The sequence below is a fragment of the Macaca mulatta genome, chromosome 2, assembly GCF_049350105.2.
Source record: "Macaca mulatta isolate MMU2019108-1 chromosome 2, T2T-MMU8v2.0, whole genome shotgun sequence".
NCBI classification, from domain to species: domain Eukaryota; kingdom Metazoa; phylum Chordata; class Mammalia; order Primates; family Cercopithecidae; genus Macaca; species Macaca mulatta.
In genome coordinates, this window is record NC_133407.1 from 115,655,565 (window position 1) to 115,669,063 (window position 13,499).

At 52.5% G+C, this 13,499-nt stretch overlaps 1 protein-coding gene across 12 annotated transcripts in view; it reads right to left on the minus strand.

Moving 5' to 3' along the window:
• The window catches only part of POC1A (POC1 centriolar protein A), a 122,420-nt gene that overhangs the window by 52,230 nt on the left and 56,691 nt on the right, over window positions 1–13,499 (minus strand). For all 12 annotated transcript variants that reach the window (XR_013413994.1, XR_013413996.1, XR_013413993.1 and 9 more), the window contains one exon: window positions 1,176–1,244. Coding sequence is in view for 8 of the 12 variants with exons in the window: in XM_077992993.1 (XP_077849119.1) it covers window positions 1,176–1,244 (69 nt within the window). In the remaining 4 variants the exon portion in view is untranslated. The remainder of the gene's footprint in view (window positions 1–1,175; window positions 1,245–13,499) is intronic.

Below are 13,499 nucleotides of genomic sequence, written 5' to 3' on the forward strand. Positions count from 1 at the left end.
CCTTCCTCCTCCCTCGTCTGCTAGAGCAGGACTGGTGCTGGTGCGGGAAGACGCCTGCTGTCTCTAATCCAGGCTGTGGTCAAACAGCCGCCAACTACCCTCTGCCTTACTGGAAGAGACTCAACCAAAATTGGTAGATTTGGCTGAGACCAGGACTCATGTAGGCCAATAGGACTTTTCTAGGCTGCGCAGCCAGAGTTAAGAGACTGGGCAGCAGTGGAATAAACATTCTCAGCATGCATCAGGTCAACAGTGGCACAGAACAGCCACTCTTTCCTCCTTGCCTCATCAGGGGCTGTGGTTCTCTGGGCGAGAGGACCATGCGGACACTGGAGAAAGACTGCTGATGGGTGGACTCTTCAGTGCTTCTGGCCTCCCCAGTGCCAGGGTCTGGACTAGGCCCTAGAAGCAGGGTGCCTGCCAGGAGACAGGTCATTGGTGATTAGCCATCAGGGCACAAGGCACCAGGGCTGACAGGCTGAAGCCTCAGAGCAGAGGGTGACAAGGTATGATAGGACCTCTTCACAATGTCCTCTCTCTGCAGCCAAAAGTAATGAAAATGCTGACCCCTCAAACAGTGTCCAAGTGGGCTGGGAGCAAAGGACAGCAGATGACAGAGTAGAGGCTTCCAGGGCAGGAGAATGGCTCTGAAGTGAGACATGCCCCGGTGCCTGCCCCAGCTCTAGCATCTGCTGGGACTTAGTTTCCTCATCTACAGCATGGGGAGATGAGAGGGCCTCATCTCCCACATGGAGATGTCACGAGAATTAAATGAGGTATGAAGCTCTTATCACATTGGCCATATTCCCAGGCCTGCAGTAAGATCATATTAATAATAATCATTATCTATTTGTTTAGAATCAGGAAAAGAACTAAAAAAACAACTTTTCACGACAACCATAGCCCAGTCTCCTCCCACTAAATGCTAGCCTGAGTAGTAAGGATTCTGAGATGCGGCCATGAGGTCGGCACCTGCAGGAGGGCCATTCTGGGGTGGCAAGGGCCCTGGATCTGGGCACACCCACCTCAAGCTCCATCAGGGCCTTTTTAGTCGCTGAAAGCCACCAAGGAAGCTGGCGAAACCCAGCTCATCCCCCAAACACCCTGTTTGGTTCTGAGCAGAAATCAGCTCTGATTCCTTTCTTCACCATTTCATTCGACTGCTCTCTACTTACTTGTTCATCAGAGCCTCCAGAAGCAAAGTACTCCCCCGTTCTTGAAAAGGCAACAGTGGTGGCTGGTCCCTGGCAGAACAAACAAAAAATAACACACATCAAAGGTCATTCTCGATTCTAAATGCACAGGAAGAAAACGAGACGTTCCTGAATGAAAGCAGCAGCAGGATAAAGGACCGAGAGCCCACTCAGCCCACAGTCCTCCATAACCTGTAGCCCAGGAGCCTGCCTGTGGCCAGGTGCAAGCACCACTGCTCAGGCCTCTATTCCTGAGCACTACAACAGGGACAAGGCCAGGCTATGAGAATGTGGGTGACAGAGATGAGTGAATGGGACAGTCTGCGCTGGCAGCCCTCCAGGGCTGGTCTCATCCCCACTTTTCCAGTAAGAAACCACAAGTCAGGGAGGTGCACTGAGTCACCCCAGCCATAGCACTGAGATGAGAATTTGGTCCCTTTGACTCAGACCAACCCCAACATCCAACATCTCCCCAACACTGCACAGCTGCTGACCAGAGAAATAGAGGATCTCCAAGGAAGAGCCAATGGCTCAAGCAGTCAGGGCACAGTTCAGGGCACAGGTGACAGAAAGGAGGTTTCCAAAGGTGCTTGGGCAGCAGAGCAACATGACATGTCTCTCTAATTCACTTTTCTTATGTTCAGGCCATGGGTAGTGATGTGCCCACTCTGGCTTCCCAGATGCTGAAGGTCTGTGTGACCATCTGAAGGGGAATGCCAGGCACATGCCAGGCCATACTCCAAGGGCTGGGGAGCAGTCCAGGCCAGGGGGGATGGGGGATGCATGATCTCCTAGTAAAGGAGGGTTCTTCCCCACATACCTAAAATCCATCCCAGAAAGGTGCACAGAGTAACCATCTGTTTAGCTACAACACCATGACCACAGCCACCACCATCTCTTCCTCCCAGTCGAACATTTACTGTGGCCAGTACCTGGTATTCCCAAGCAAAATCAGATAAAAGAGGTTCTCTCCTAGAAGACAGCACAACCACTGTCAACAAGTCCACCTCAGTCCCCTCAGACCAGTGCAGGGAGTGGCAAGAGCCCCAACTGCCCATGAGAGGGGCTCTGGCAGCACATCTACAGCTGACCCATCAGTGAGAGGAATACTGGGAGATGCCTTCCACTCAATGCCAGAAAAGACCAGCCAAGTTCTGGGAGGGAAAAGGGACCCGAGGCCGTAGAGGAAGGCAACTTTTGTACTCCAGAGAGACAGGCAGGTTGAGAGGCCTCAGACACACTGGACAGCAGGGAGTATGCCCACCCACGCTTCCAGAGTCCACCTTCGGCTCTTCCTCTCAGAGGTGCTCATAACAGGGGTGATGAAAAAAGTGACTACAGCACTGGTGAACACTGAGCACTCAGGTGCTCAGAGCACAACACCTGCATTTACCCACTGAATCCTGAGAGAACAGTCTGTGTGGTGACCCTCAGTCCACTTCTGTTGCTATAACGGAATATCTGAGACTAAGTAATTCATAATGAGCAGAAATGTATTGGCTCACAGTTCCAGAGGCTGGGAAGTCCAAGATCAGGGGGCCAGCATCTGGCAAGGGCCTTCTTGCTGAGTCATCCCACGGCAGAAGGGCAAAGAGAGGGTGAAAAAGAAAAGGGGGCCAAACTCATCCTTTTCTAAGAAACCCACTCCCGTGGTAACAAACCCACTCCTGCAAGAATGGCATTAATCCGTACATGTGGGCATGGCCTCATGACCCAAACACCTCCCATTATGCCCCACCTCCCAACAACCCCACACTGGGGATCAAGTTTCTAATACATGAACTTTGGGGAACACATTCTAACCACACTACCTTTCCTAAGGGTGCCATGTCCAAGTGCAGGGAACAAAGCCTGAGAGGACACAAAGACAAAGCCTCTGGACTACACCTGTCCTCCTGACTTCTTCACACAGGTAGAGCTACAAGGGCCCAGGAATGCCCCACTCCCAGCAGCCCTGGGAATCCTAAGCCACCATTAACCAGGATAATATAGATCCACTTTTACTAATAGGGGAACAATGCCCAATAACATCAGTGAGGGTGAAATCCCAGGTGTAAGACATCACGGGCTGTGTGGCCCCTGCTCATGCAGGGCCTGAGTGCAGGATGGGGGCAGGGCATCCATCACTCAGATACCCTTTCAGGTGGACAGTCACCAAGGGGTTAACAGAGGCGTGTGAAGTAATTTCAGGTAACTTTTAGTTGATTCTTAGAAATGTTGTCATTTTCCATTACTTTGAACCTTTTTTTTGGAGGCAGAGTCTCACTCTGTCGCCCAGGCTGGAGTGCAGTGGCGCAATCTTGGCTCACTGCAAGCCCCGCCTCCCAGGTTCATGCCATTCTCCTCCCTCAGCCTCCCAAGTAGCTGGGATTACAGGCACCCGCCACCATGCCCGGCTAAATTTTTTTTGTATTTTTAGTAGAGACGGTGTTTCACTGTGTTAGCCAGGATGGTCTCGATCTCCTGACCTCGTGATCCGCCCATCTTGGCCTCCCAAAGTGCTGGGATTACAGGCGTGGGCCACCGCACCCGGCCATGAACTATTTTTTTTTTTTTTTGAGACAAAGTCTGGCTTTATCGCCCAGGCTGGAGTACAATGGTGCAATCTTGGCTCACTGCAACCTCCGCCTCCTGGGTTCAAGCAATTCTTGTGCCTCAGCTTCCCAAGTAACTGGGATTGCAGGCGCCCTCCACCACACCCGGCTAATTTTTGTATTTTTAGTAGAGACGGGGTTTCGCCATGTTGGCCAGGCTGGTCTCAAACTCCTGGCCTCAAGTGATCCACCCTCCTCGGACTCCTAAAATGCTAGGATTACAGGCATGAGCCACCACACCTGGCCTACTTTGAATTTTTTTTCCTTTTTTTTTTTTTTTTTTGAGACAGAGTCTCACTTTGTTGCCAGGCTAGAGTGCAGTGCTGCGATCTCCATTCACTGCAACTTGTGCCTCCCTGGTTCAAGTGATTCTCCTGCCTCAGCCTCCCGAGTAGCTGGGATTACAGGCACGCGCCACCATGCCCAGCTAATTTTTGTATTTTTAGTAGAGATGGGGTTTCACCATGTTGGCCAGGATAGTCTCGATCTCCTGACCTCGTGATCCACCCGCCTCGGCCTCCCAAAGTGCTGGGATTACAGGCGTGAGCAACCGCGCCCGGCCGGAATGTCAAAAAAGATGGGCCTTTTGCCTGCCCAGAGCTCACTGAGTAATGGCAGGTTTCCAAGAAGTCACAGTAACTAAGGGACAAATACTTGCAGGTCACTCTCCTTTCCTGTCATGGCTCAACCACCAGATGCCAAGTTGGGAAAAGGTGGTGGAGTCAGAGCAGCAGCAACAGCAGCAGAACCAACAAAGCCCTCAGCTCAGCAGGGGTCAGGACCAGAGCGCAGGCATTGGGAGCCCTGCAGATAAGGAGTGGAGTGCTAGCGCTCCCTCCCCAGACCAAGCCCCAGGAAGCTCCAGGGATGAAGCGAGTGATAAGCTATGTGGATCTGGAGTCCTTGTCCTCCCTAACAGTGCCTGTTTACCAAGAGGACCAAGCAGCTCCTGCTCCAGGTACCTTCCACAAAGCCTCCTGTTCCTCTGTCTAGCAGCCCAGGGCACTCAGAGGACAGCACAGAGAACACCTGGGCTCTGCTGTGGGCCAAAGCCAACATGTACTGTAAAAGAGACGGTCCACTGCTGACATGCTTCAGGGCCCAGCCTTGGAGGCTCCAGATCACTTCGGGCCCTGCCAACCTTCCAGGCTCTCTCCTTCTCCCCAGCCCCAGTGCTCCTCAAACACCATGAGGTAGACAGAAAAGGTGCTCTCTTTCTCTATATTCTTTCTGCTGTCGCCTGCAGTGAGTTCTTAATTCAGGTATTTTCAATCTTTTTTTGGTTTTATATAAATTCATTTAAGGCTACAAATTTGCCTCTGATGACACCTTCAATAGATCCTGGAAGTTTCCAGTATGCAACATTTTCAGTCATTCCCTTCCAAATGTTTAGTTTCCACTGCAATTTCCCCTTCAGCCCATCGGTTGTTTGGGAGTGCATTCTAGAATTTCCAGGCTGGGCATGGTGGCTCACACCTGTAATCCCAGTATTTTGGGAGGCCGAGGCAGGAGGATCATTTGAGGTCAGAAGTTTGACACCACTCTGGTCAACATGGCGAAACCCTGTCTCTACTAAAAATACAAAATTAACCAGGTGCGGTGGCGTGCACCTGTAATTCCAGCTACTCCAGAGGCTGAGGCAGGAGAATCACTTGAACCTGGGAGGTGGAGGTTGCAGTGAGCCGAGATCATGCCATTGCACTACACCCTGGGTGACGGAGTGAGACTCTGTCTCAACAATAAATAAAATAAAATAAAGTTTCCAAACCATAGGTGCTTGAGGAGTCTCTTCTTATCATTGCCAGCAGCCAGATATGATACATGTTCTCGGAGACTGTTCTACCCTCATGATGGCTTATTCCTTTTATTTAATCAATCACTCTTCATGCATCAGGGTATCTACTTGGGGCAGGGATGTTGCCAAGTCCATCCTCTCCAAAGGCAAGACCTGTCTCTGGGTGTTTCTGCACACCCCTGAGGATTCCTCTAAGTAGCGGCTCCTGGCTGGGCCTTCAGCAGTGTGGATGCCAGCCTGTCCCCAGCCACCAGAGGTGTCCACCTGTGGGAAGCCCTGGTCTCCCTCTGACTCCAGGCCAGGTTCACCAGCAGGGATGCCTCACAGGCTCAGTAAGGGCCTCCCTCCCTAACGTGAAAGACCAGGCAGAGTCTTCAGGGAGATGGTCCTGCTTCACCAGTCATGAACCCAGACGCAGCCTGGCCTCCCTGCTACTCTCCCTGCTGACCGGGCCATACCTGGCCCTGGAGCTTGGCTGGACCCACAGTCAGTCATTTTACCACACATCACCATCCGTTGCCAATTTCCAGACCCAAAAAGGACCCACATCACTTAGTTTCTTCAAACAACAAAGTATCAACAGAGAAAGTTTTTTTTTTTAAGGCAAAACAAAGGAGCCCATGGTGGTTAGATTTCACAGTCGTGCTGGCTCTCGCTCCACTGCTCCGGCAGCTCACGGTGACCTCGCTGCTCTCCTCATCCTCCTCACCTTCTCCCACCTGACTCTCGGAGGCCCCTGTGTGCCTGAACTGTGACTGCATGCCCACAACAGCTATGCTGGCAAACCCACCACCACCTCTCAAGAGTTGCAAAATCTTTTTTGTTGGCTCTCATATGCAGTCTTCCAGTGAACAAATAGGACTGTCACACCACATGCCCCTCAGTCAGAGGTAAAAGCAGAGTGGACATCACACAGAGAATGGAACTGGGGAGGCCCAACAGGCCTCTGGGGTGAGTGCTGTGGTCTCCGACCCCTGTGCTCAGGCAGAGAAACAGCAATCCAGCCCACTGGGATGCTTCTTCCAGAGCCCCACCAGGAGGCTCCTGTACTCACTTACCAGGGTCTGCTATGAGCTGGGCTCTCGTGGCTGAGTGGGGCCCATAGGAGGCCATCATAACTCCACGGATGGGGAGTAACCTCCTGGCCCTGGCTGAAGACACCTGCTCCCAGCCCTCATCTTTGGGCTGCTGGCAGGGGACAGAAGGCCAGGCCGACCTCTTGGTTTCTTAGGGTGAAGTAAATGAGCCGTTCTCTCTCTGCATGTCCTCTCACCTCTCACAGGAGGTGTCCAACCACCCAAGCCAAGTGTGACCCTCCTGAGCATCAAAACGGTCCTCCAAAATGCCTAGACAGGAGCTACAGAGCTCTCACAGAAACAAGGGAGGGGCGGCCCACTCCCAGAGCTGCCCTCCACCTGGGGTGGCCAGAGGGATGGCCCACTGGCCCAGCCACTGTCACACGGCCACCTCCCCTCCTTGAGGGTGCGCCCCCTTTGCTGCTGCTTTCCCAACCTCAACCTAGGGCCCAGCATGGCGCAAGCATCCCGTAAGCACCAATGGGTCCCCTACTCTGAGCCTGCAAGTTCCCACCAACTAAGCCTCCAAGCATAGCCCTGAACACAGACAGCAGCACCTCTGCAGGTCTGGGTCCAGGGCAGGGGCTGCTCATCCACACGGGGTCGGGGGGGAGGGTGGTGGGGGCGCATGGCACCGCGTGCAGCTCAGTCACTCTACAGCAAAACACACACCAACTGCACAGCCACAAGTACCAGATTTAACTCCCCACCCACAACCCACCCACCATCCTCTCCCAAATAGCTCTAGAGAACTTAAACCAAGTAAGTGTGGCTCAGGATTATGTTTCAGAAAATACAGAAAGATAAATCTGTATTTCTAGCACACTGCCCCCCACGCTTGCCACACATGGGGCTGTGAGGGCCTCACATGGGGCATGAGGCTCTGAACAACAGTGGTAGTTGGTAGGGAAGCCCTTCCCTCTCCTGACCAATGTTCCTTTCTATAAAATGAGGCGGCGAGATGGGATGATGAGGCTCCATTGCAGCTCTGACAACCCAAGTCTGTATGACATCCAGTGAGAGGCAGGGACTCCCTTTCCTCCTGCTTAACGTCACAGTCGTGTCATACCCCCTGACCAAGACTTCCCAGAGCTCAAATAGGGCACTGGCACCAGTGCCACCACGCGGGTTTCCTGATCCACCAGCCATCCTCCAGGAGTCAGGCCCTCGAGATGACTGGAAGGACAGGCCTGACAAAGGGCAGTGCACATGGACATGTACACCAAGGCACTCGGCAAAGCAAACGCATGAGGGCAGCTGGTGGGGACACCGAGTCTGGGTCGGGGAGTCTCCCCAGCCCACCACCAGGGGACAGATTCCAGGAGCTGCGTGACGAAAGAAGTCAAAGCAAAATGTTCTGGGGAGACAACAACCCTAAGCAAAAGTAAAAGCCAGGTGAACCCATGAGAGATTCCGAAGGTGCGCAGGAGAGGAAACACGCTTGCCTCCAACCCCGGGGCAGAGGCCACAGCCCCATGCCAGGAATGGGGCAGCTAAGGCACCAGACACCCCCACGGACCTGTTTTCCTGATAAACAGACTGCCCACCCACTCAGCATCACCAGGACCGTGTCCACAACAGAAACTTCTAATGCCCTTTTAAAGAGCTCTCACCTAAAATGGCATTGTGTCATTTTCTGTGAGCTCAAGTGGAAAGTGATTAACATCTATGAGGACCTACTGTGTCTGGTGCTGGGAAATTTAGACATGTCCTCTCCTACCATGAGGCAGACAATGGGATGCCAGTCTCACAGATAAGAAAAAAGGCTCAACAAAGTCAAGGTCTTGCCCAGTGTCACAGAAAAAGAGGCAACACTGGAATCATCTGACCCAGTGCCCAAGCCCATTCCTCCCCTCCTGAAGCTCAGGCTGTTTCAGATAAACAAGACGGGAGAGGACCCACAGTTTTTCAAAACCGGAAATGGGTGGGTACAAACTGTTTGTTCCTAAAAATACTGGGGTTTTCCTGAGAAAGCTAAGTATCATCCCCACCAGACAAGGCTGTGTAACCTCCCCAGCTGAACACATCCCAGTGCTTGGCCTCAATCAAAGATGTTTGCAAAGGTGACTGTGCAGGCTCTAGTGTTCCCAGGGCAAAGGATGCGGAAGGAGGGCAATGCACCATACCCTGCAGGCAGCACCTCCCCCATCTGTCCACTCTCCTCTCAGGGTGGGCAGATTTGAGAGGCAGAGGGCCCTTTGTCAACCCGAGTCCCCCCAAGCCAGGACTGCAGGAGAGAAGCACCAGAATTCTTCAGGGCCACAATAAACTTGTAACCAACGTCCACCCCTGCTATGGTGTGAATGTTTTTGTCCCCACCAAAATTGATATTGAAATTGAATCCCCAGCCAGGCATGGTGGCTCACGCCTGTAATACCAGCACTTTGGGAGACCGAGGAAGGTGGATCACTTGAGGTCAGGAGTTCAAGACCAGCCTGGCCAACATGGTGAAACCCTGTCTCTACTAAAAATGCAAAAAATTAGCCGGGTGTGGTGGCGTGTGCATGTAATCCCAGCTACTCAGGAGGCTGAGGTGGAAGGATCGCTTGAACCCGGGAGACGGAGGTTGCAGTGAGCCAAGATCGCGCCACTGCATTCCAGCCTGGGCGACAGAGTGAGACTCCATCTCAAAAAAAAAAAAAAGACAGAAATTGAATCCCCGAGGTAACAGCGTTGTGGCCTTTGGGAAGTGATTGAGACACAAGGGCTCCGCCCTCACGAAGGGGATTAGGTGCACTCACGAAAGGGCTTGACAAAGGGAGTTTGGCCCTTTCCGCCCTTCCACCTTCTCCATGTGAGGACAGTGTTACTCCCCTCAGATGACGCAGCATTCAAGTCCCATCTCAGAAGCAGAGAGCAGCCTTCCCCAACGCTAGTACCTTGATCTGGGACTTCCAGCATCTGGAACTGAGAAATAACTTTCTGTTCTTGATAAGTTACCCAGTCTCAGGTATTTTACTACAATAGCACAGAACAGACTAAGACAACCCCTTACTCTCACAAAGTGAGCCTGCCCAAACAAAAGGCCTCTCAAATGGGCCGATGTGTGCCACTCATGTGCTAGAGAGCCACCAAACCACCTGCACGCTGATGCCTGGCTGATGAGCTGCCCTCAACACCAGCACACAGGTCCAGCCCAAGAGACCCAGGACTACACTGGGTGATCCTCATCTTAGCCGGCACTTGGCAAGTTCCTCTGTCCTGGCGCTCTCTGTACCTTAGGAGACAACTGAAAGGTACATTGGGGTGAGTCTGGCCTCAACTCAGACAATAGAGTTGCGGCCCAACAGCACTGCACCCTGACCTGCCTTTCTCTATCCCGAACCTCCCCCACAGTTTCCCCAGAGGGCTTGCTGGGGCCCTTTTCCTGGCACCTGCAGAGCCCCCACACTCGGGTCAAGGTCTGCCTCATCCCACAGCAGCTCTCTGTGGCCAACCTCACTGCTGCTCACCCCCAGCCTACACTGTCCACTTCTCAGATGCAGAAATGGAAGCACAAGGGAGTTGCTGCCCCACTGGCCCTAAGACTCAGTGGCCCTCTCTCCCACAGCTCTCCCAAGCCAACTCTGAGGACACAGCAGGTCCTCTGCATCCAAACCAAAGTTTCATGGGGCTCCCTTCTGCTGGATCAGAATGGGGTCATGTAGCAGCGAGATGGGGACACAAGCCAACATAAGCCTGCTGGTTCCCTACCCAGACCTGTGAGCTAAACACAAGAGTGACATCTGTGGGAGTTATGTGGATCTCATGAAGACAGATTAGACTGGTGGTTACCAGGGCTGGGATGGGGAAGGGGAGCCAGGGAATGAAGGGGTGCAAAAAAGAGAATATAAATATATTTATTACCACTGAACTGTACACTTAAAAATGGTAAAGATGGTGAATTATATACATATACGTTACCCCAATAAAAACAAATAAATAAGAACAAGAAGGTCGGATGCAGTGGCTCAGGCCTATAATCCCAGCACTTTGGAAGGCCGAGGCAGGTGGATCACCTGAGATCAGGAGTTTGAGACCAGCCTGACCAACATGATGAAACCCCATCTCTACTAAAAATACAAAAATTAGCCGGGTGTGGTGGCAGGTGCCTGTGTAATCCCGGCTACTTGGGAGGCCTCAGCCTCAAGCAGGAGAATCATTTGAACCCGGGAGGCAGAGGTTGCAGTGAGCCGAGATCACCCCACTACACTCCAGCCTGGGCAACAGGGCGAGACTCTGTCTCTGAAAGAATGAATGAATGAATGAAACAAGAGTGAAATTACAAATGGAATTTTAAAAGTCATATGTACATGTGATAGAAATTGCATAGACGCAGGTACTTGTCCCAGCTCTGGCACACTAGGAGTCACAAGACGCCCTACTAATCCAGACAGCTCTCATTTTCACCACCTGGACTCAAAAAAAAAAAATGCTTTCCAACCTGCCATCTTCCTTATCCATACGACAGAAGCCTCAGGCACCCGAGACCCACTCAGGAGCCCCGGGCTGCTCAGCCACACAGTTCAGGAAGTGGCCGATAGCAGCTGCACTCCATCAAGCCCTTGGCCACCAGGACCCCACCACATTGCCACCTCCCGGAACAGAATGTGAAAGATGTAGTCACCAAAGAACCAGCTGCACATCTTCCTGGAAGGTCTGGGTGAGTGGGAGCCCATGAGGACTCTACACCTGCTGCAGAGTGCCCAGGCGGAACCCAGCCCCTTTGTCAGCAGGCCCCTGTGATGTGGCCCCCCAGCCAGGCCCTCAACAGTCATGAACATCCTTGGAACCAGTTGCATGACAACACAGGCCCAGCCCCTACGGATTTCTACCCCCAGCTGGAGCAAAGCCGCCTCTGATCCTAGCCACAGATCTCCATAAGCACTAGGTATTCTGCCCAGTCAGTGGACCCTGTATCTCAACCAAATGCCCAAATTAAGTCTGCTTAATTGCACTATGCTCCCTTAGGAAGCCACCATTAGCTGACTCTGTGTTTTGGAGGGTTTTCTGTTTTGAGACAGTGTCTTGCTTTGTCACCCAGGCTGGAGTACAGTGTCACAATCACAGATCACTGCAGCCCCAGCTTCCCAGGCTCAAGCAATCCTCCCACCTCAGCCTCCCCACAAAGTGCTGGGATGATAGGCGTGAGCTACCGCACCTAGCCCATTAGCTGACTCTGAGTCACTCCAAACCCAGGGGCAGAGCTAAGCATGACAAGGAGCCACAACAAACCCTGGCAGACCTGGGTCCCGGGGTGCCAGGCTGTGGTATGGAGGTGAGCTGGTCTTTGCTGGAAGTAAATAAGGACTTCGCTTGGGCATCCCTGCCCCATACGTGCTAACACACTCACACCCCTACCTCAGCCTTCAGCCTGGCTCTTCAATTATGCTGCTGCACATCATTAGTAAGGACCCCAAAAGAAAGCTCTCTCAAGGCAGCAACCCACACTGCAGGTGGGAGGGGCACAGGAACTGGGCCAGGTTTGTCCGCAGCGGGACCTTTCAACCCAGGCCAGTATTGAGTTGCCACCACCAGTTGGAGTGCATGGTTGGTCTGACCATGGGTCTTAAAGAGGAGGGATGGGAGAGAATCAACCTCTAGAAAGGAGCAAGGATTAAAGCAAGTGCAGAGGTAGGGGCAGAGTCAGGGTGGCCCTGGGCAATTTGTCTTCTGGAATCAGTTTGCAGAACCCTGAGCAAGCCAGGCCCAGGGGTTCCTACACCTGGATACCTGAAGTACCCCACAGAGGGGCTGGGTGTCATCAGTATCCCAAGACAAAGAGCCCCTAAAACTTGTGGTAAATCAATCCTGAGTTCCTGTATTTGATAGGGAGTTTAGGGGGCTGGGAGTAGAAAATAATTCAAGGCCCATACCCTGACTCCCACCTTCATCTGAGCTGTACCCTGGGAGATGGGCAGGGCCTACCCACCTTCACCTGCCCTCCAAGTACTTCCTAAGATTCAGCCTACCTCTCAGCCAGCCTAACTTGTCTCATGCTGCCTTCAGCTCTGTCAGCCTCCCTGTGGAGTCCCCCTCTGCCCAGGCCAGGAAGCCCAGGAAGTAGAGCTATAACATCCATTTCCTATCCCCGGTGCCCAGACCCATGAGCTAGAGAGCCGATGATGAATGAACAAACAGACAGATGGCAAAATGAACAGAGGTCGGTTCGTTTCTTGTCTTCTCCTTTCCTCTGGGCATTGTGAGACTGGTGCCCTGAAGAAGAAATGACCCAGCCCTATCCACACCCCAAACCATCAGCTGTCTCTCGGCCAGGTTCCCATTTCTCTAGGTTTAACAGCAGACAAGCGACCACACAAGGGAATGCGCCATGGTCCTTGCTTCACTTCCCAGAGAGAACAATGTCGATAGCTTTCGTTTACGTGCCGGATGCGATGCCAGAACACCAGGAATGACATTTTAGATTTTAGATCCCACATTCAAGTGTTCTCAGACTAAGCGTGAGTTAGCTATTTAAGGAACACTCACAAAAAGAGGTGATCACTTGATAGGCATCTGTTTCAAACTGTTTCTGAGTTGTTTTTTTTTTTTTTTTTTTTAGGGGAGCAGGAATGGTAGCAGCATTCACATGATTTGCAAATGCCCTCCTGGGCGTAAGATCCCAAACAGTAACACATGAATCTGAATAACTGGCTTGTCCAAGGGCTTGGCTCGTGAACAGGCTTACACCAGGGCCAGCAGCTACCCCCTCTGGATGTGTTGGCCTAGGGAGAACAGGCCCACTAGTCCTGCGCACTGGATATGTCTCTGACAGGGAAGGCAAGGGGTCACAACAAGGCTGGGGGCAGCAAGCAGCCTCCAGGCCCTGAGGAACCAGAAGAAAAGGCCTATGTCCTCAACC